General features: G+C 44.4%; 2 protein-coding genes across 11 annotated transcripts in view; both read left to right on the top strand.

Annotated features, from left to right (window-relative positions):
- Positions 1-2,079, top strand: part of LOC142564865 (uncharacterized) — a 92,735-nt gene extending 90,656 nt beyond the window's left edge. For all 10 annotated transcript variants that reach the window (XM_075676048.1, XM_075676051.1, XM_075676049.1 and 7 more), the window contains one exon: positions 1,720-2,079. In XM_075676048.1, coding sequence (XP_075532163.1) covers positions 1,720-1,794 — 75 coding nt within the window. In that variant the 3' untranslated portion in view covers positions 1,795-2,079. The remainder of the gene's footprint in view (positions 1-1,719) is intronic.
- A 16,724-nt stretch (positions 2,080-18,803) lies between these two features.
- Positions 18,804-22,877, top strand: part of LOC142563298 (uncharacterized) — a 65,061-nt gene continuing 60,987 nt past the window's right edge. Inside the window, exon 1 of the mRNA XM_075673852.1 lies at positions 18,804-18,888. Within this exon, the coding sequence (XP_075529967.1) occupies positions 18,816-18,888 (73 nt within the window). The 5' untranslated portion in view covers positions 18,804-18,815. The remainder of the gene's footprint in view (positions 18,889-22,877) is intronic.

Raw genomic sequence — 22,877 nt, forward strand, 5'->3', positions numbered from 1 at the left:
ATCTTTGAGGGCTGATTCGGCAATACGAATAGAAAAGTTTGGAATAGGGGCCCTATAACGTAAAACTATTCCAATATGTTTTTATTCCATTCTCCTGACGTCAAATTTGCGTAACCACTGACGCAAGCATCGGGTGGTTACCCGCAGGGTTGTCTCAAGAGACCAATGAAATGCTCTTCTAGTTCATAGGAAGTCACTTTTGTTTGCTTGAAAAACGAATAGCATTGCCTACACTGAGCGGCTTGTCTTATCTAATTGGTTCGCAAAAGGCGAGGAGCACGTTCAAGTGGAGAAAAATTTGATGAGGCCGAGCCACCGCATTTAAAATCGATAACCGGATGAAGAGGGTGCCAGCGCCTGTCATTGGTCCGCTTTTTGTTTCTTAGCTTACCGTGGTTCGTCCACAATCGCGGGGGCATGGAACGGAAGCTTAAGAATGACACTAAAACGGATCCTCAGCAAAGATGAGTTGGCAGAACGAGGTCGCAAACGTGCCGAAAGTTCTCGAAAACATCACACGGCCGCACAACAAGGTTTATTACACGCAAATAAACCCATGCTTTCCCGCAGGTGCGAGTAGCCAGTGCATGAACGATTGGCGGCAGCCATCTTTTATTCCTTTCGGAACGGTGCAGCCTGTGGCTATTTAGAAAAAAAATTCAGTTTTGTTCGGCATAATTACGCATCGTTAACGCGTACACTTCACTTTGACGCAGTGAGTTTTTGCGATTTTGTGACGTCGCGTGACAGGCAGGTGAAATGGGTGCAGCCCGAAAACTTTCGTCCAATAGCCGAGGGCTTATGGCGAAAAGGCGTCGAATCAGACTATTTTTCTTTTGTTCGGTCAAATCATACATAATCAGTGTGTACAGGTCATATCAGATGGGGAGCTGTCGCGGTTTTCGTGACATCGCGTGACAGAAAGGTGAAGTAGGGGTGGTCGAAAAAGTTTTTCACCAATGGCGGAGGGCTGAGTGCAGAATTGGAAGAGAAAAGTTTGGAATAGTTTTAGGGTCATAGCGTCCTAGGTTTACGTTGTAGCGCCCCTGCTCAGGAAAACTATTCCGTGAAGTACTTCCACAAAAACGATTTATACAACCATGTGTTAATTTGTAGGTGAACGATAAATTTCTTATTCTGAAGTGTTTTAAAAAATTTAAGCTTCAAGAAACTGAATCACGGAGAGCGAATTGTATTTCAGTCACTCACGTAGTGATCACGTCAGGAAATTTATATGTGAATCAAAAAGGTTCGCACAACTTAGAAATATTTTAACTCAAAATCTGCTGCATACTATGATTTTATTCGACAAGCATTGTGCAATGCTTTGCATAAACGTGACATTTTAATAGACTGGCTGCGATGGGGGATGAATTTCGCCGCACCTTCATAGTAGAATGTCGCAAAAGCATCGTCTGCATCTATGGTGTCGAGAGTACGCCAGCCTCGTCAATTCCTTGTGAAGACTGTCAAAAGGGTAGAAGAATGCGGTTTAATATATACGTTTCCAGAGTAACATGGTCGGTACTAAAAGAAGAAATTCAGAAAGCGCTAGAAACCCAGCACATAACTTTTGTGACATTCACTTATTGGCTGGTATTTCTTGCAATATTTATTATGTAAACAAAATTGACCAGCGTTTTCATGGAATAGCGGTGACTCATGGTGGTATTTTTGATCTTACTGTTTAAAACACAGGTGCATTATTTTCTTTTCCAGGCATCTGCTGTGACTTCTAATGGAATTTCTTCAGAAGATCAGGCAACAGTCAATGCGAAGTCAATCAAGAAATAGCGATGGCTCTCAGATTTGCAGAGCATTTATAAAGATAATTTGGCTACATCTGGAGAACGCATATCCAAAATAAATCTTGCCTACGATTGTTCTTTTTTCACGTTGAAAGCAATCCGAAAGTTCGCCCGGTTTACCCAATTATTCTCAAAATTGTGTTTCTGACAACTGTGCGAGTATTCTTGGCTTTGGCGCTGCGAACTGTGGCTTCATGTTCGACTGAGCTAAGTTGTTGGATTTTTGAGGAGTTAGTAAAATACAGAAATAAAACAATCTTGATAACAATTATATTTTTTGCTACCTTGCAAGGCAAATAACGTAGTTGCCTATGTGTATTCACATTTTCATAAAGAGCGCATTATCGCGAGTAACAAAACATTTCCCACATTTGTTGGAGCATTCCGCAGCGTATTTTTGTGCCCCCCCCCCCTCTATAACCACGCACAAAAAATACCTTTTAGCTTACTGTAAATTCCACCAAATGCGTGATTAGCAAGACATAAGTTATGAGCCATGAACAACTAATATACTGCGGGATGAAACTGATCAGGTAATACAGGGGGACACCATACAGAGGCTTGAATTGTAAAGAGCCATGTGCAGCATTTTTTGATGAATGCAGGTTATTTCAAGCACACAAGCGGCAGACGACGTGTTCACTGTTCCTCGAACTTATTCATTGCAACGCTTCAAAAACTAGCGGAGTTGTTCCAAAATGACATCCGCAGATGTGTGATCCGTGGTGGCATAAATACGCCGCATTCCCAGGGAAGTACTAAAGAAACCAGCGCAGATGGCTCTATGTAGAACTGCCAAACCAACATATATGATACACATTACAAGCCAGAGCAACTATATGAAATGGCTAGTATCATCAATTTAAAGGAATGAGTTCGAATGAATGTGTTAAATGGTTGAAGCTGTAAATGCATAGCAATATCCTAAGATTACATGCAAGATTCGAGGATCAACACTTCTGCAACAAATGTAGTGCCGGGGAAGTATGGAGCACTTCCTGAATACATAGTAGAACTATGTATTTTAAAGAAGAACATAAGTTTCCCTTTTGTACTATCGCGAAAATCGACACGTTGTTAAAACATGGCGGTAAGTCATCACGACGGCAACACCCAACGGGTTGTTCAAAAGAAAGTGCTTGCACCAAATGATCAGGGATACTATAGCTGTATGAAGTACTTGGTTCGTGCTCTTGAAACGAAATTTGAACAAGTGAAGTTTCCAAAACGTGATTCGGAAGCTAATAAAAATAGTATAGAGTTCATCTCACTTGTGTCTTATAGATACAAACAACACGCTATCAGTGGCCATACAAAGACAATAATAATGAGAACGAGGAAAGCACAGGGGGGTATTCTGTAGTTTTTAGAAGTATAGAAATAATAACCTAATGTGAAATAGAAGTGGACAAATAGAACTACATGCGGCCGGTTGGAAGAGGACCCGAAATCTCCTCAACACGCTTTCAGATGAGTAAAATATCTTGCAGATATGACTGAAAATACACTGTCGCGAAATTATTTTGCCCTACTGTACGCGAGGAGAATTGAGATGTCTACAGGCCACCTTTAGTAAAATTTATTGGCGACCCTATATGCAAGGCAGCACAAGTGACGGACTAAAAACACAACACGCATCATCTTCATCAAAAGTAGCGCTTATCTTGTGTCACTGTCATCACCTCTCACTTCGTGGAGCTCAAGTATTGCGCCTTATCAGCTTTTTGGAAAGTCGGCTGTAAGCTGTCACTCAGGACGCCCGAAATGACAGCCTGCCTCCATAGCGGCAGGACAATGGTATCAGGCGGCAGTGACACTCGCTGTGAGTTTATCTCCATGTCTTATGTTACAGAAGTTGCTGTGCCTTCAGCTCTTAGTTTTTCTCCTTCACTGAATGCCTTTTTAATGGTGTCGTTGTTTATTCCGCTACCAACATCCCAGACTGTCGTGCATCATTGAGCGTTTTGAACTTTGCGTGTTCGGAACATAATTTTCACTTAACTTCCGCAACAAAACTCAAGCAAATTTCTGGCCCTGCTTTTTGTAGCGGGCGTGTTGTTTACCGTGGCCGAAGAAGAAAAGGCGAAAATACAAGTCCTTGAGGAGGTGAATAGAAGAAACAAAATGTTACAAAAATGAATGAATATTTGATGTTTTATGGCGCAAGGGCCAAGTATGGCCAAAGAGCGCCATATCCGTGTTAATGAGTTTGCAGTGAAATCATGAGTACTATGAAGTTGGTGTGACGTGGCTGTAGAGGGGCCCTAAAATGGTCGCGCTAAGGTGCGTAAAATCTGTATAATAAGATTATGGCGATGACTTATGAAGTGTACTATGAACAATAAGACGCATTTAAAAAGAGTGGCACGATGTCTAAAAATATATCAGGTTATATGAGATATGCTAGAGCACTACTGCCCCCTTAGAGCCCTTGAAACACAAGGGCCTGGAGGCATGTGCTATTCAAACCAATTATCGCAGCGGCATCCTCTGGAGCGAGGATGCTCTACGAATTTAATGGACTTATAACGTGTAGAACTACATCCTTTAAGAAGTCGAGAACTGCCTTGGTGTTAAAAAGCGGTTCCTTACCAAGAAACATAGCTGGGTGTAGAGGGATGTAATAACGGTATGCAAGCGGAAAATGTTTCTTTCTTTCAAGGTCGGCTTTCCGACACTCCAGGAGGACATGGAGGACGGTCAGCCTCTCACCGCATCTACCACAGGTTGGAGGTTCACCTCCAGTTAATAGAAAATGATGGGTCCCAAATGTGTGTCCTATTCTTAGACGACAGAATAGGACATCCGTTCGGCGTGATTTTGTTGCAGAAGGCCAGAACCCTAATTGTGGCTTTATTGCGTGCAACTTATTATTTCTTTCCATGTCCCACGAGCGTTGCCAGTAGTTTCGCAGTTTCCTGCGCAAAAAGGGCCTCAGATCTGTGGCAGGGACTGCAGGGGTAGGATTAACAGAATACGATGCAATTGATGTGGCCATCTGGTCCGCCAGAACGTTACCTTCGATGCCCCTATGACCCGGCACCCAGGATATGATGACATGCTGGTTGCATATATACGCTTTACATAGGACGGAATATAGTTCATTGATTACTGGATTTTTGTGCTTAGAAAATGACATTAGGGCTTCACAGCACTTAGGGAGTCCGAATATATAACTGATTTCTGGAGTTTTGATCTCTTTATATGTTTTATAGCCGACAACAGTGCGTAGGCCTCAGCCGTAGAGATACTAGTTTCCGGATGCAGTACATCGGATTCCGAAAAGGATGGACCGACGGCTGCATAGGACACCCCGTCGCGTGACTTCGATGCGTCTGTGTAGAACTCTGTGCAGGAGTACTTGTACTGGAGTTCCAGGAAATGCATTCGGATTTCGATATCTGGGGCTTCCCTTGTAAGTTGTAGGAAAGATATATCGCATTGTATCATTTGCCACTCCCAAGGAGGTAGCAGCTTAGCTGGAGGCATTAGGCAATTTTGAGGATTGGGACATCCATTTCAACACCAAGCTCCCTCACACGAAGTGAAAAGGGCTGTCTTACAGAGGAACTATTACGAAAGAGTGTATGATATGTCATATCATTAACGGTATTGCAACATGGATGTTGAGGATTAGAGTGGACTTTCAGGAAATATGTCTGGCTGATGTATGTTCTTTGAAGATGGAGTGACCACTCATTTGCTTCTACATACGAACTTTCAATAGGACTTGTTCTGAAAGCGCCAGTGGCCAGTCGGATTCCTAAATGGTGAACCGGATCTAGCATCTTTAGCGCGCTCGGGGCTGCAGAATGATAAATCACGGCGCCGTAGTCCAATCGTGATCGAATGAGGATTTTCTGATTATTCAGCAAACATTTTCTGTCGCTGCCCCATGCTGTATGGGATAAAATTTTCAGTAAGTTCATTGTTTTTAAGCATTTTACCTTGAGATATTTCATGTGTCGAATAAATGTTAGTTTAGAGTCAAGTATGACACCTAGGAACTTGTGCTCTTTGTTCACAGGGATTTGCTGGCCATACATTTCGATATCGGGATCTGCAACGAGGCCGCTCTTTCTTGTGAAAAGCACACAAGAACTTTTGTTCGGGTTCACTTTAAATTCGTTTTCGTCTGCCCATTTAGATACTTTATTCAAGCCCTGTTGTACTTGCCTCTCACATACTGCAAGGTTGCAGGATTTGAAACCTATTTGTATATCATCTATGTAAACAGAATAAAAAATGACTGGCGGTAATGAAGCACGGAGGGTGTTCATTTTCACGATAAAGAGTGTGCAGCTAAGCACACCTCCTTGAGGTACACCATTTTCTTGTATAAAAGGTCGCGACAATACATTGCCGATTTTCACGCGGAAGGTACGTTTCGACAGATAGCTTTCTATTATGTTTAGCATATTTCCACGGATGCCCATCCCCGACAAGATCCCGTATCGCCACGTCGTGTCGTACGCATTCTCCATATCAAGGAATATCGATACGAAGAACTGTTTATGTACAAATGCATCGCGGATATTTGCTTCAATGCGTACAAGATGATCAGTCGTGGACCGCCCTTCTCTGAAACCACACTGATAGGGATCAAGCATATTGTGCAGTTCAAGGAAATGTATTAGTCTACGATTAATCATTTTTTCGAATGGCTTACAAAGACAACTTGTAAGGGCTATCGGGCGATAACTTGCCGCCAAGGAAGGGTCTTTGTCCAGCTTCAAGACGGGAATAACTATAGCCTCCTTCCATGAGGATGGGAGGTATCCGGCAGCCCAGATAGAGTTGAAAAGTGCCAGAAGTGTCATTTGTGTGTCTTCGTGTAGGTTCTTAATCATGTCATAGATGATTCTATCAGCTCCCGGAGCGGAGCTTGTACATGTGCTCAATGCAGCTTTAAGCTCGGCAATGTTAAAAGGACGGTTATAAGGTTCATCCGGACGGCATTTACGATCAAGTGTCCTGAGTTCAGCTAAGTGTTTATATTTGAGGAATGATTTTGTGTAATGTGTGGAGCTTGATACATGTTCGAAGTGTTCGCCCAGAGCGTTCGCCTGGTCCTCCAAGGTAGTCCCTTGGTCGTCCACTAAGGGCAGAGGGTGGATTTTTTGCCCGTTTATCTTTCTTACACCATTCCAAACTTTAGATTCTTGAGTGTAGGATGTGATGCCCGAGAGAAAGCTCTCCCAGCTAGCTCTCCTTGCCTGTCTCCGCGTGCGCCTTCCTTGTGACTTTGCCAGTTTAAATTCAGTAAGGTTTTCTGCAGTCGGGGAGCGACGCAGCAAACCCCACGTCTTGTTTTGTTTCTTTCGTGCCCGTCTGCACTCTTCATTCCACCAGGGTACCCGTCTTTTACAAGAGAGACCTTGTGTTTGGGGAATGAACTTTTCAGCTGCGTCTAATATAAAAGAGGTAAAATATGCTACAGCATTGTCTATGTTAAAATCAGTGATAAAATCTCGTGATAAGTAAGTTGCTTCCTTAAAATCATTCCATTCGGCGGAAGCCAGTTTCCACCGGGGTGTATGTAGGGGGCTTTCATGTTGAGGCATTGAATGTAACATTACAGGAAAGTGGTCATTTCCATATGTATTTTTTATTACATGCCATAAGCAAGTCCGGGAAAATTGAAGCCGAGCCAATAGACAGGTCTATTGATGAATATGCATTGTTATGGATATTATAATAAGTTGGCTCCTTCTTGTTGAAGAGGCATGCACCGGAGTTCACAAGAAAATTTTCAATGAAACGGCCTCTCGCGTCACATCGCGAGTCTCCCCACATGGTGTGGTGTGCATTAAAATCGTCTGCGAGTATGTAAGGGTCCTGAAGCTGATCGATTAGGTTATAAAAATCACTTTTTTCCAGATGAAAATTGGGAGTATGTATAAGCAACATACAGTGATCAATATATTAAAAAGAATTGTCCGAATTGACACTGCCTCAAGGGGCGTCTGAAGGGCGACCTAGTGACAGGCTACGGACTTGTCTACAACTATTGCAACACCGCCAGACGAGGTATTCGCCTCGTTGCAGTCTTTACGGTAGATGGCGTACTGACAAAGGAAGTTTGTTTGTGTGCATTTAAGATGCGTCTCATGAACACACAGCACCTTTGGGTTATGTTTGTGTAAGAGTTCTTTAATGTCATCGAGGTTGTGGATAAGACCTCTAACGTTACAGTCTATTATTTGTGTAGCCATATTGTTCGTGTTTTTATGCTGTGCGTCAAGAGGAGTTAAGTTAGAGAGATGACTTACGGAGCCGTTTCAGGCCCGGTGATTATGGTACGGGTTCTCTGTTTTTTGGAGCGGTCGCGAGACTCGCGCTGCTCCCGAGGCACTGGATGCGCCTTCTGGCTCGGGGTTGTCTCCATCGACTCCTGGGAGCCGCTGGACTTCCGCTCACTAGAGCGGGGTGTTTTCAGGGTAGGCCTTGCCTCGAAAAGCAGAGCCTTGGAGGCCACCAACCCAGAGGTCGATGGGCCCTCCTTTAGAGACAGCGCAGCAGCGCTCGCTACTGTCGCCTGGGGGGCTGAGGACACTGCCGTGGCCACACTCTTTGTGGGCCGGGCTGACGCCCCAGTCTGCTGCGGTGCTGCCCCCCTACGCGCCGCACCAGCATACCCTGCGGTATGGAAGAAAGAAATACGCTTTCGTGCTTCTTGAAAAGAAATATTCTCCTTGATCTTTAATGTGATGATTTCCTTTTCCTTCTTCCAAGAAGGACATGACCGAGAGTATGCAGAGTGGTCAACCTCGCAGTTTGCGCAGCGGTGTGCCTTGGTACAATTATCGGCAGGGTGTTCGTTTGAAGCGCACTTTGCACATGTAGTACGGCCCCGGCAGCTCTGAGAGCCGTGACCAAATCACTGGCACTCAAAACAGCGGCGCGGGTTCGGAATGTAGGGTCTTAGTTTTATTTTCATATAGCCTGTTTCAATATACTCTGGTAAAGTGCTTGTGCAGAATGTCAAAATTAGGTGTTTAGTGGGGATCTCTTTGTCATCCCGCCTGATCTTTATCCTTTGGACATTTGTCACGTGCTGTTCCTTCCAGCCTTCAAGCAGCTCAGTTTCACTCAAATCAAGGAGAGCTTGTTCAGATACGACTCCACGTGTGCTGTTCAATGAACGATGCGGATTTATCGAGACAGGGGTACTATTAATTTCAACAAGTCCAGATAGATTCTCCTACTGTTTCTTGTCACTAAGTTCGAGCAACAGATCACCGCTGGCCATTTTCGTGACCTTGTAGCCGGGACCTAGTTTCTCAGTAAGAGACTTTGCGACAACAAATGGTGATAGGGTCCTTGCTGTTCTATCAGGGTTTCCACAACTTAAGACATGGTACTTTGGATAAATTTCTTTGGTCTGGGCAAAAAGTTTAAGGGAGTCATCGGTGCACCCTCTCTTGGAAAGAGGGCGATCAGGGAGTCGGGGGAATGATGAAAAAGCCATCAAAATAAATATCACTTCGGTAGCTATGCCAGCCGCCCACCACCGAGCCCAACAAGGGGACGCTGCGAAGCCGAAAAGCTACGAAGACGCCAGCTGTACATAGTCACTATAACCTAATATACGATACCCAAGGTTGTATAACTACACCAGGTTAACCCTCGCCACCTGGAAGTCTGGAAGTAAGAAGAAGCGAAGAGAAGACAGGAAAGATTGAAAGTGAGAGAGAAAGACGAAGATTGAAGAGAAGCACAGGAAAAGGTGACTGCCGATTTCCTCCAGGTGGGTCAGCCTGGAGGTGCCGTCTATGTGAAGCAGAGGCCAAAGAGGCGTGTTGCCTCCGCCGGGGGGCCTTAAAGGTCCAAACACCCGGCATCGGCTCAACCTCCAGGATCCCCCTTTCCCCAGACACGGCTAAGCCGCGCACGGCGACACGCGGGAGGGTCCAACCCTCCTGTGCTCGGGTACGTGGTGTCGCAACACACCAAACGCGGGAAAATGTTACAAGAAAGAGCAGTAGCCTCTTATTTAGGATCGCTTGCACCCCACTTGGGCTCATAACTCAACTTTTCGTCCCCGTCCACTTCGCCGCCGACTGCTGTTCCTGACCGTTGCCCACGACGGTATTCTCATTTGAACAAAATTCTAACGTGCTTGGTAGCATGGAACATTCCGGTGAAGATGGGTGGTGACATTTCCATTGTCGCCCTGCGTGTTGAATGCGCTCGTCTTGTTCGTCACATGACCTACAGATGGCGCTGGCGATGGTGGTTAACACGTACTTATAAAGCAACGTAGTACACCAAAAAAGAAGAAGCATGCGCTTGCTGCGGAAAAGCTAGCGAAATGAAGGAACGTGTTCTATTAGAATGGGAAGATATATACACAGCAATGGGTTTGGCATCGGTTGGCCTACTTGATATCCTTGGGTTCAAGGATAGGGGGAGGAAAATAAACATGTCAGCAATAGAGATTAGTACAATGAGAGTCAAAGTCTGGTAGTGAAAAAGTTGCGAGACTACAAAAAGCAGAGGCGCATTAAACAAAGTTCCCAATAGTGGGTCAGGAACTTTGATCTTGGGAATGGTTTTTTCATAGATACGTAGGAGAGGAGGACGAATAGACTTTTATTTTCGAAACAGTATCTTGAGGTAAGCCTCGGTTCTACTCTCGGTGGGAGGTCTCCTCATTCAAGGAACCCTCTGGCCTTCGCTGCCTCCTTGGCCCTGGCAATGAGGCATCATTGTTGTTCCAGGTCCTCAGAGACGAGCTTGGCCTCCCACGTTTCTGTGAGGTCTTCGCTTTCTTGTCAGGCGTTATAACAGTCTCTCGGTGGAGGCAATGCGTCTTCTTCTAGATGTCATGGGTCCGTGGTGGCTATAAAGGTTCCACCGTAGCTCAGCCATTGCAGCACTGATCTTCCGGTGGGCGTGAACTTCAGTCGTTCTAATTCACTGGCTTTATGAGCTTCAGCTAGTTCTTGCCAGGTGTTGTGTACGCCCATCTAGAGAAGTCCCGTTGTCGAAGCCGTAGATGGTAGGCCCAGGGCGATTTTGATGGCTTTGCGTGTTTTAATGTTAATTTTTTCTACCTCTGCATTCTTCAGCGCGAGGTAGGGCGGGCTGTATGTTATTCGACTGGTGAGGAGTACTTGCATCACGCGTAGCGTGTCTTGTTCTTTAAGTCGGCTTCTATGGCTTGCAACTCTCCTGACGAGTTGCGTGAGCTGTGATAGCGTTCGCTGTAGTCGCGGGAGGGTGGCCGCCCCAGACCCGTCATTATGTATGTGTAGCCCTAGAACTCGTAGGGTTTCCACTTTTGTAATGGGCGTTCCATTGAGGGTGTCGTTGAGATCGGGTTCATCGTAGCCGGGTGGTCTGCCTCTCATTCTTGACTTGAGGACGAGGTGTTCCGACTTCTCGGGAACAGAACGAAGCCCGCATTTGTGCAAGTAGCTCTCGATGGTATGGGACATTAGGCAAAATAAGCGCTTGGCTGCACAACCACATAGAAATGAAAACAGGGAAAGAGGCCACATGGGGATGCACATAGAATGAGAGAGAGGGAGAGAGAAATAGAACGGAGGTAAGGCAGGGAGGTTAACCAGGCGCCTCTATGGTATTGTAGCCTGGACTCGGAAAAAAGAGAGATTGATGAGATAGAGCACATTTTCTAGCACAGTTGAAGTTTCGGATCGTGTCTGCACACGTTCGCCAAGAGGTGTCGACTCGAGGTACTTCGACAGCGCTTTTGTGGCTTTCTGTGCCGTCGACGCCTATGGCTATGGCCCAAGGGTCTTCATTTCCGAAAGTTATGTACAGTCCAGCTGGTTAAATGCTGCCCGGAGAGTTTCACCTTGGACGTAATACTGGGGACACAGACATATGATGGGTTACCAAGTTTCTATAGATGCACATAGCATCTATACAATCAGTAAAGCACCGGCAATAACCCAGCATTCTGAGGGTGCCTGTCTGCGCCTCTAACAAAAGACAGATGCCTGCTTAGTTCTTGTAAAAGTACTCATCACAGGTGTTTCTTTAGGCCCCATGTACAGCTGCAGCGTAGCGTAAGTTTTCTGGGGCATTCACCAAATTTCACACTCGCGTTGTTGCACCTGATTGCTTAGCGACTTGGCCGAGAACTAAGCGTTCTTCGCTGTGTGTAGCGGCAAAAAATCATCAGCCATTTCACTCTGTTACGGTGGACGACCAGCTAAGCTGTTTAGTACATGCCACAGATGTGACACAGAATTTTGAACAAAGGTACGAGCGAATTTATCGTCTTGCTGGTTGGTCATCGTGACGAAAGGTATACGCACAGACGTTTTATTGTCTTCATCGGTGGTCATTATTTGTATTGATTGGTGGGTTATTATCTCCCGGGTCGTGATAGTAGTGACGGTGGCCTTGTGGTCGCTATAGTGCACACTGATCGGCTCGGGTACAACACTGGACACGTTCTCAGCCCGAGTCAAATTTTTGCGCTGCCAATGGCTCATGCACGATGAGCACTGTGCATCCGGTGCTCGGGAGCTACTGGTCTTTTATTTATTATGCTCCAGCGTAAACGACTGCCGCTACCTTGAGGAGTTGGAGGAAACTAGCCACGTATGTGATTTCAGCGCTGCTCCCCCAGGAACCAGGCGCAAAGCAGACACGCAAGACATACCGGCCACCACCGGTAAGTGGAAGGAAACTAGGCACGCACGCGCTTGGAACGATGACAAAGGGGGAGTGCTGAATGTTTGCTCACGCACATAAAATTTTCTTGGCGGTATAGCTATAAACAGCTGCGCTATAGAACAAGCTTTCTGTGCAGCGGTTGCAGACGCTTCACTCATGTGGTTCGAAAGTCGTTAACACCGACGTGGTCGAGCACCTTACGTGTCCATTGGCGTTTTCTGGTTGCACACAGCCCCCCCCCCCCTTTATACGATATCTTCTTCCTTGCTCGCAAGTCTAAAAACTTGACATACTAAAATAATCTCGGACTACCACGTTTGCGTCGTTCAGGTGGCTGGCTGCTTCCAGTCGTCCAACGGCGCGCTGGCTTCACTCCAGCCACTGCCGAGTCAATAGTGTGTGACTACACTGACGTTACAACGACATTATCACTAAGCCCTCATGACGAGGACGACGTGACGACGGCGGCATGACGAAGCCGGAGTGATGGCAGTGGAGCGACCACGGTGGCATCCCGACGGCGGCGTTACAACAAATGCACAACGTCCGTATGAGCATGATTGCGTAATGAAGACGGCATGACTGGAGTCGAACAACAAAGCTGGAAGCTGAACGTCTTCAATACACAGTGAAGCGTGGTCGAGAACACAAGCGCATGCTTTCTTGTAAACGATGAGTTTTGTAATATCGAGTGGTGGTTATGAGCACAGAAGAATGCAGTGAACATTCTGCCTAGATATGCAAAGCTGAGCAACACAGATAAACAGCGAATGATGACACGGAAGCTAACCAAGAAGGCATGACAAATATCCATCAGGCAGCACAACTAATATTACCTACATATAAGTATTTTGTGATTATGTTACATTCTTATAAAAAATACAAAGATTTTATTTTTCATTACTTAGAGAAAGAAATTACTTTTGTCATGACGTACTACCTGTTGGAAATCACCGTGGTTACTTACTGGTTATGGTGTTGGGCGGCTACCAAAGCGGTCGCAGGATCAAATCCCGGCCACAGCAGCCGCATTTAGAGGGGGACTAAATGTCGAAAAACACCCGTCTGCTTAGATTTAGCTGCATGTTAAAGACCGCCAGGTCATCCAAATTAACCAGGAGTCCCCCATTACGCTATGCCTCATAATCATATGATAGGTAGGGCAGGTAAAACTCCAGAATTTATTTTTTAACTACGTGCTTTGCCTAACTCATCTGTCTTGCTTTTATGGAGCGAACCTTAGTAGTGATAATGTGCAGCCAACCAAACACACAAGCAGCATTTGGAGAAAAAAATTTTCGGAGAAAAAATAATTAAGGTTAGTTGGGGTTTTAAAACCACTAGATGAGCGTCTAAAAAGAAAATAATGGTGGACATGAGGTTTACGTGCGCAAAATTTTTAGCATAGATTGTTCGAAAATTTGCTGAGGTATCGCGCGTAAGAAAAGTTCTACATAATAGGCATTGTGGCTGATCGCGCTATTTTTGCGTACAGGTGTTTTATGTTTCTATTTCCGAACGGCATTTTGCGCAGCCTCCGAAGCTGGTGTTCAGCGCTCTTCATATGCTTGTTTGCACACGTACTACTTCTTTCGTATACGCTGACTCGTAGAGCAATATACATTTAGGCTAAGCATATCAAGTGTAAGGGAAATTGCGGATTAATCTAATATTGGTAAAATATTGATGAAAACTTGCCGTTTATGATCATAAAAGGACCATAGCAATTGCACGTGTGATGCAAGAACTTCATGAAGCAAATCTCACAAAATTCTTACACGTAAAATTTCCCAATTGTCGCAGTTCGAAATGGAAACTTGTGGGTTTGAGACCAATAATTTACGGGTTCCCAACACGTCTATCGAGCTCGGTACTTAAGCCAGCGTTAAGTAGAAGCATTATGAGGGGCGTAAGCTATAATATAGTCAGTACACTTGCAGAACCGCAGCTAAACGGAATGTAATGTTTCGTTTGGTTATGTAAAGGTTCGAAAGATAGAATACGTTGAGTCCTAAACACCAATCTGGGCATATCCATTTCCGAGAATGTCTGTGGTGTGTGCTAAAAGAATGATTTTCGTTCGGGAATAAATAATTGCCCTCTAAACTCGATAATCGTGATCGCTTCTGTTATTCAGTATACTGTTAAGAAGAGGAAGCGCAATCCACAAGTGTATTTACATTTACGTTTACATATACATCCACAACTATTTACACGGGGAAAAGTTAGTGGTAGTCACGCATGCTGGTACAAATATCACAGCTCCAGGAGACAGTCTACCACTTCTTATTCGTCTCTCTCTTGTGCGTATGCTTCTGTCCAAATTCACCGTAGCATAACCCCCAGGGGCGGGAGCGCCGTCGCGGCGCTTCTTAGACTTATGGCGAACTAGGAACCGTACGGTTCCAAATGGGGCACGTCGACGACATCAGTTTGTAGCTGGGTCGAGGACGGCGTGTCTTCAACAGGGGTGATTTCGTAATTTTTTTACTTAATCGTCGCAATACGCGGTAGGGCCTGTGTAATGGCAGAGCTAGACGCATACTATGTGGCAACCGCTATTAACTTGTTTCCTTTTAATGATGTGGGGAAGGGGCCAAGAAGTATCATGCCGACACGCAAGAAACATCGATTGGGAACATCGATTGGATGACGGCGGCCTGCAGGTTGTGCAGCAGGTTGTGCTTTCGACGCTGGCAGAAGTCGCAAGCCGCGACGTAACTTCGCACAAATGGGTAAAGGCCCTCTCAGAAGGATCGACGTCGAACTCTGTCGTAAGTGCCGGAGGTGCCAAGGTGTCCAGCAGTGGGTGTGTCGTGGATCTGAGCAAAAACAGCAGAACGCAGATGACGAGGGGCAGCTAGCAGTAAATCTGGTCCATCAGAGCTGATGCTCCATCGATAAGGCATGTCATCCTGGAGCACAAACATTCTATAGTTGAGCGATCTGATTGATCATAATTCAAGCGACCGGATTGACCGAAGAGATCGTCCTTTCACTCCTCAGTCACGATTTCGCAAAATTCAGAAATGGCCAGAAGGCAAATGTCGGCACTCCGTTCGTTGTTGTCAGAAGGATCGACGGGATGATGAGACAAGCCGTCGGCGTCCAGATATAAGCCGTCGGACTTGTACATCACGACGAAACAATACTCCTGAAGTCTGAGCGCACAGCTACCAAGGCGGCCAGCCGGGTCTTTCAGTAACGATAGCCAGAAAAGGGTATGGTTGTCCGTGATGACAGAAAATGGGCGGCCTAGCAAGTCACTGCCCACAGCACAGCGAGGCACTCGCGCGCTGTGATAGAAAAATTGCGCTCTGAAGGAGCCAATAGACGACGGGCGTAGGCGATGACGCGTTCGAATCCATTTTGCTGTTCGGCGAGGACCTATACCGTGGCCACACACGTGTGTGCGACCTTGAGTTGGTGCCGCTGGGTCAAAGTGGCTTAATATCGGAGGGTGTCGAACGAACTGATGAGGGGGTCGAAGGCGTGCGTTTGTTTATGGAGTAAAAAGAACGTCATGTCCTTCTTGAGGATGTCAGTCAGTAGCTGGACGATATCCACCAAATTTTTAACAAACCAACGAAAATAGCAGCATAAACCCACGAAGCTGCGCACATACTTTGCTCAGCAGTGTACAGGACAAATGTCTGCGGTCGACGTCCGGTTAATTAACAGATGCGGAATTTCAAATTTTGGTTTGGATTAAGTATAAACATGGCCAGAGTTGTTGACATAATGCACGTTAGCAAAAATTTCCCAATATTTCCCACGTATTACTCTTCCGAAAAATGTAGAATCTCACAGGCGTATTTTGGACTACATCAATTTTGAGCATAGGCGGTGTCTCAATGACATTCGTAGAAACTCTTTCTATGAAACTTGTTCCCTGACGAGAAATAAAAGGGAGATACTGTCTAAAATGCATTAAGTGTTCTACTGTACAACGTCCGAGTGCTCATTTTTAAAGCTAATACGAAACTCATACCTATTTACCGCATGTTCTACTTCGCTCATTGAAAATCCTGTGAAAAGTATAATAACTGTGGAGAAATTCCAAATGCATTTCTTCGTCATGTCAAACACCTATCTTTGCGATGTGTTCTACGCAGACCAAATTTATATTGCCTATATAGAAAATGATGAAGCAACAAAAATTGGAAGTGCTTTCTGTGCTCCAAAATACCAATGCACAAAAGTATTGGCTTTGAATTAAGCAGAAATACAGTCTGCTAAAATGTGCACAATCTACACTACGAAGAAATTTCCTTAGCTCTGGAAAATAATGCAAGGGAACTATCCAGCTGTTCTCCCTCCCTCAATGGTGACTCATCTCCGGGATATATTACTGCCGATTGTTAGAAGATCAATTAGAACAGATTTACGCCGTACGTAATTATAATAAACAGGGACGCAGCAGCGTCAACATGTTGGTGATGACGAAATGCAAAAAAGAACATTGCATACCCACGCCTTTATGAGCAGTTCAAAATAAAGGGTCTCCTTCGTTCTTTCTCAGCACTATAATCAGTTTGTAACACAACTAAGACTTCCCACAATAACATCACTTAAATAAAGCTCCCCTCTGTGCTTTTGGCAACAATTGTTCTACACTTTCGTAGGCCAACATGAAGCAGTAGCTTTGCTACCAAACACAACTTCGCATTGTTTGTATATTTTTTAACTACAGAATAACTGCATGATTCAACGAATGTTTTGATTCAATAGCTTTTTCCAATTGCTATTGATAAGGGGAGTAAACTGCGTAATAGTACAGGAAATAACACTTTGAAGGTACTGATAAGTATTTTTAAAGCATCTTTGCACTCATCCATACAACACCAACTGATATTCCTTTAATTCGCAGTACGTATAGTTGCGGGAAAATTCTGTGTGATTACCCTAATTATATTGCTTGTATTAGAGCATGTATTTTTTCTCCAATATGCCTTACTAGTTTCTATTGGCGATATTTGTGTAAGTGAATAAATGGTCATCCTTTATAACTAATTTTTCTGCCCTCTTCCATCTTTATACAATGGTCCATTAGCAGTCCTGAATAGAATATAAATGATGGAGTGAATGTGGTTATGCAATGTTGAAGACGGTAATGATGATTATGAGGATGGTGGTATAATAATATTTATGATAACCTTCCAAATTGCAAGTGGTCAGATTCATATCGTGTCCTCTAATACTGACTCTCTCGTAGACAGAGTGTGGCTTTGTGACAATAAACCTTATCGCAATGATTGGCGCTTCGTCTGCCTCAAAGGGTCCCGCAATTTCGCAGCATGCGGAATGTGCTAGCACTGCATGAAAGCCTACATTTGCGACGACGGAGCGTAAGCTTTTATTTCAAATCAACAAGATTTGAGTCCGGCGTCTTTTTAGTGGGTCTGGGCACCCGCCGCGGGCGCGGTTCCGAGACCTTGTCTCGAAGCGGCTTCCTCGGCTCGCTGGACGGCCCAGAGTTGTGCTGTCAGGTCAGAGCTGAGCAGTGCGGTCATCCAGCGTGACTGGAGGCTGGCGGTGGAAGAGACGGAGGGGTCAGCCCTGCCCGACTTGTTTGTTAAGTCCCGACACTCCCATAACATGTGATTTAGTGTAGCAACCTCGCCACACGATGTTCATCTGTTTCTAGTGTACATGTCTGGATACATGGCGTGCATGAGTCTAGGGTTTCTGTAAGAGTCTGTAACAATGCGCCTTTTTTTTTCTCAGTATTAGTATATTGCGCCTGTCCTTCCTTCAGCAAAATTCTTTTCTTCTGATGATCCAGTGGCTTTCTTTCCTGCGCATTATATGTCCTGGCGAAGGATACCTTATTTTGCAGATTACCTATGTGCGTCCAAAGGTGATACACGAAACCTACTTTGCTTATTATCAGTGATTAGGTTGTTAAGGTAACGTTTAAATTTCTATAGCTTTGAGCGAGCAATGTTCTGCATTCTTCAAATCAAAATTTCAGAACGGCATCTTGACTACTGCGACTTGACCCTTTGAATATGACAAAGGCTGTTTCACCTTTTTCTCTCAGAAGTGGTCACGTGTTGTTTTTGGGCTCATTGTGAATTACAAAATTTTTACCTGCGTGACATTTCTCCTCTGAAGAAAGCATATAACATATCTACCCATTGTGAAAAGCATGTTTCACAATGTAGACATCCGATATATCGGCCAGCGCAACATGTCAAGGACAGCATAGAAAAGCTGATGCTAACATCGCACTCAAAACAATAACATAATGCATGTGAAATACGCGGAACAGGAAAGAGTTTAGGGCACCTAAAGACAGCGCAGAAGAGAACCTTGCACAAACAGGCTGTGAGCCAACAGAACACAGCCGCCATGAATATCGGCAGCGTATTAACGCTTCTATTTCTAGTTGGCCTCTGCGAGTCATCAAATCTCCTGCCATATGGTGAGCTCTACAAATCTACAGCATCTCTAAGTTTACCTTGTTCTTTAGTATTTCTAACTAATAAAATAGAAAGTATTATGTGGCGTGTAATGTTGAATCCTACTAAATGTAGGAGCAATGAGAACATGGTGAAAATAACAGTACGGATCACTGAAAGCGATATTTATTTTTATAAAATAGCATTTCTGTGTTATACGCGTTATTCCGGCGAGAAAACTAATTTGATAATGTACTAACAGGCTCGGTGCAAATATATTGCTTGACGGTTTGACGCAAATGGAAATATACCAGATAGGAGCGTCAACTTGCTCTAGTCAACTTTCTCCAAGTTGGCAGCGGGACCCAGTGATCGAAATCACCTTGCCGCTATTATAAGTTGCTACTGACAATTTTCAGGTGCTTGTCCTTCAACTTGGCAAGAAAAATATTGCGAAAAGTTGAGAACATGAAGTCCCTCAGGCACACGCATCTGATTTTCAGCAGATATAAGGGTTCTTGGCATGAGACATAGAGCAAAATATCGGGTTAGGTATTTTGCCATGCCACATATACATGTGCTACAAATATGCATATCGCTTAAAACAAGGATATTGCTCTTAAATTTTTTCTTGCAGCTCTCCGGCAGTGTATTGTGTTTTGTTAAATCGAAACCCATGCCCGATGAAATCATCGCCGATTCCAAATGTCACCGCAGCAAGCACGTCCAAAGTTTTGCAGTCAAAGGTTTCTCAAAAATTGTTATCTTATTAAGCCTGGGCAGCCATATTGAACAGGTAACCCAGGTGACGTTGACTGTAACAGACTGCCACGTATTTATTCCGTCGTATCGACCCTCATTTCCATTTCATCCTCTCCTATCCACAACAATGATATGCATGTCTTCGCAAGTGTGAGCAATGCAAGAAACCCGTTCGCGAGCCTTACTTCTTTTAGCGCACTTCCGGTATGCCATGCCCTTCTCGTGTTCACTCGGCGACGACAACAGCAGCGTCAGCTGCGATAAAGCTGTCTTGGAACCAACATTCTGACACGTCCGATGAAATGGCCCCCAGCCACCAACAACCAATGATTCTTACTCGGCAGCTCCCAGTGATATGATTTCACTGAGAAACAGAGCTAGATGGGCTCTCCTTTTGCAGTTCCCGGTTGCCTGTGACGACAGGCCACACACTTGTGCTTCTGGGCCGCGAATCAGCACCAACGTGGTTCGCGATGATTTTACAAAATCGCCTCACTAGCAGAACTTTACATTCGCTTTCTTCGTCAGTAAGCGACACAATCAAAGCTCAATTTTCTCTCGTGCTGTTTGAGAAATGTTTCCGGCTGCTTCATGCAACGCGAATAACTTTCGCACCCTTCTACGTGGTTTACCCGAATATTAATAAATATATCGTATTGTGTTACGTAATAGAGGCGAGGGCCACTGAAGCGCGCCTAATACAATTTTTTTCACGAATTACTCCATAACATTTACCACTATAACTTTGGGTATGGAATTACTAGAGTGCTAAAATCGAGAAAGGTCTCATATGAAGCCGGTCTTGTTTCTTCTCAATCAAATGCACGTTGCCTGCAGTCTTCATTAACCCTGGGAGGTGTTATAGAAGTGCAAACAACAATGTTTTAGGATAGAGTTGAGATTATCACATTATTGCATTCGAAATGGTTGGAAAAAGCAGCAAAAGTCAACCCAACCAACCTTGCACAGGGAAATGAGCGTCATTACTTTGACGAAGGCAACCTGTGCTGTACGTTTGCAATAGTTATGATGGTTTTTTTTTATTTAGAAAAACGTCGTAGGCATGTGAGGTACCGCAGAGCCCTACGGAGACTCATAGGGACAGGAGGGCATATGGCTCAATTTATCACAAAAAACAATCAGTAAACGCAATATCGATGCTTAAAAACCTTCAAATATTGGCGCAATATGAAAAAATTGCATACTTACCGAATGATGAAAAGAAAAGAATGAACAGATCAGCATTGCCTAAAAAACCTGAATTACAGCAAGCAGTAGTAAATGAAAGCAGCGAGATACTTTGCGTTGAGACGTTAGACACTGCTTAATGTAGAAAATAATAAGAAACACCTGGCATGATGCGGGACAGTGCATTGAAAACGTGAATGTAATGGTATTGAGAGAGAGAGAGAATAAAGAGAAGGGCAGGAAGATTATCCAGAGGTAGTTCCGGTTGGCGACCATGCACGGGGGGAAGGGTTAGGATGATAACAATTGAAAGAGAGTGAAAGGGGGGATAGAGGTAAGAACCCGTGCACTAACTCAACCCTACGCGTAGTGTGGAGAAAAATGTCTGACCAAATATCTCCAAAAGTCATTATGATTTTTGAGCAAGAGCAATGCTATCCGGACGGCTGTTCCAGAGACGGATAGCGCGAGGCAGTGGTGAAAAGGTAAATGCTTCCGTCGCACCATATACGCGGGCATAGCTGAAATTATTGTGCGAACTGCGCAAAGTGAAGACGTGGCGTTTTAAGCATGGTAGATATAATCCGTTAGATTGAATGAATTTATGGAATAATGAGAGCAATGCAATATAACGGCGAGTAATCAACGACTGCAACGATAGTTAGGCTTTGGTCTGCGTTATGCTGGACTGAGCGCTGTAATTTAACGTTATACCTAGGACTAGTTACCATTTATCTACCGGTTACCTTGGACTAGTAGCAGTTACATAAGCGGGAAAACATCTGTGTGATGATTTTTTATTTGTAAAAATTTAGTAAAGTCGTACGACTTTTGCACCCTTGATTCACGTTGAACTATGTAGCTGCCTTCCGAAACCTCTCTCAATAAATGTTTCGCAATTTGGCCTGAACCACTTTTTCAAGAAATTGTCGAGGAAGCATATTGCAGCAGATTACGATCACAGAGTCGTACGACGACACGCAAATGACCGACACAAGTGATTTTTTTAAGGGGCCGTAAAGGCACCTAAGCAAACAACCTAGGTTTGAAAAAATAATTCTATGTATCATGTTCTACAGAATATACGTTCATCTGGCAGAAATTCACGGCACTCTCGGTGGTCTAGAGGAGAATGAAACTTGTTGGCGCCCCACATTGCATGAAGTAAGCAGCTTGAATCGTTCTTTAGATTTATTCACTACTACCGCAACCTTCCGAACAACATCTATCATCAAAAACAGCGACGCCGTGAAATGAGGAAAATACATCGATATTTAGAGATGTATTGTTGAGTGCTGGCAGATTGTTTTTTTACTGTTCGGAAGCTACTGGGTTCCGGTGACCTTACAGTGTTGGAACTGTCATGCGACATGTCACTATGAATCCAGCCCGCAAGGTTGTTTTTCTGTATGTGCAACGATGCGCGGAAATAATTGAAACGAATACCAAGTAGGCGATATACAAAATGTCAAGTGTCATTGATTGACGTTTAAGAAAAGCGCGACCCGACATGTCGCCTATGCCATAGCACGACAAAGAAATACTGTGAACTGAGCAGAAAACTGCAGGTGTTGATGCCTCTTTTGCATTTGTATATTGCTTTGTTATGACTGCTGCGCTCTGGTATGAGCAAAAAAAAAGGAGGGGGGATTCAGAGCAATGCCGGAAACAAAGTAGAATGCCATTTCAGAAATGGGCAGAACAAAATGAATGTATTCCTTTATTCCAATAACAAGTGTCGATTGGGCCTGCCTGCCTTATTCCATCGCCACTGTTCCAGACAATGCTAGTTTCAAAATAACCGCAAACAACACATTTTGTCAAAACTTCTTTTGCTGCACACGTAGGCCTTTTTTGTGCATACCATGTATTTCTGCAATACCTTGGGGCTTAGAACACATTTCATTTAACATATAATGAAATAAATGAAAAACCTGCGTGCGACACAGTGGCACACGCAGGCGCCGCTGAGTGCTCGCTGCTGGTATTAACATATCGATGCAGGTTTCACCTTCAGATCTCGTCGAATTCTTTCTGGTTGTCTACTTACTTTGCCGTCTAG

Source organism: Dermacentor variabilis, chromosome 11 (assembly GCF_050947875.1).
Source record: "Dermacentor variabilis isolate Ectoservices chromosome 11, ASM5094787v1, whole genome shotgun sequence".
Classification (NCBI taxonomy): Eukaryota; Metazoa; Arthropoda; class Arachnida; order Ixodida; family Ixodidae; genus Dermacentor; species Dermacentor variabilis.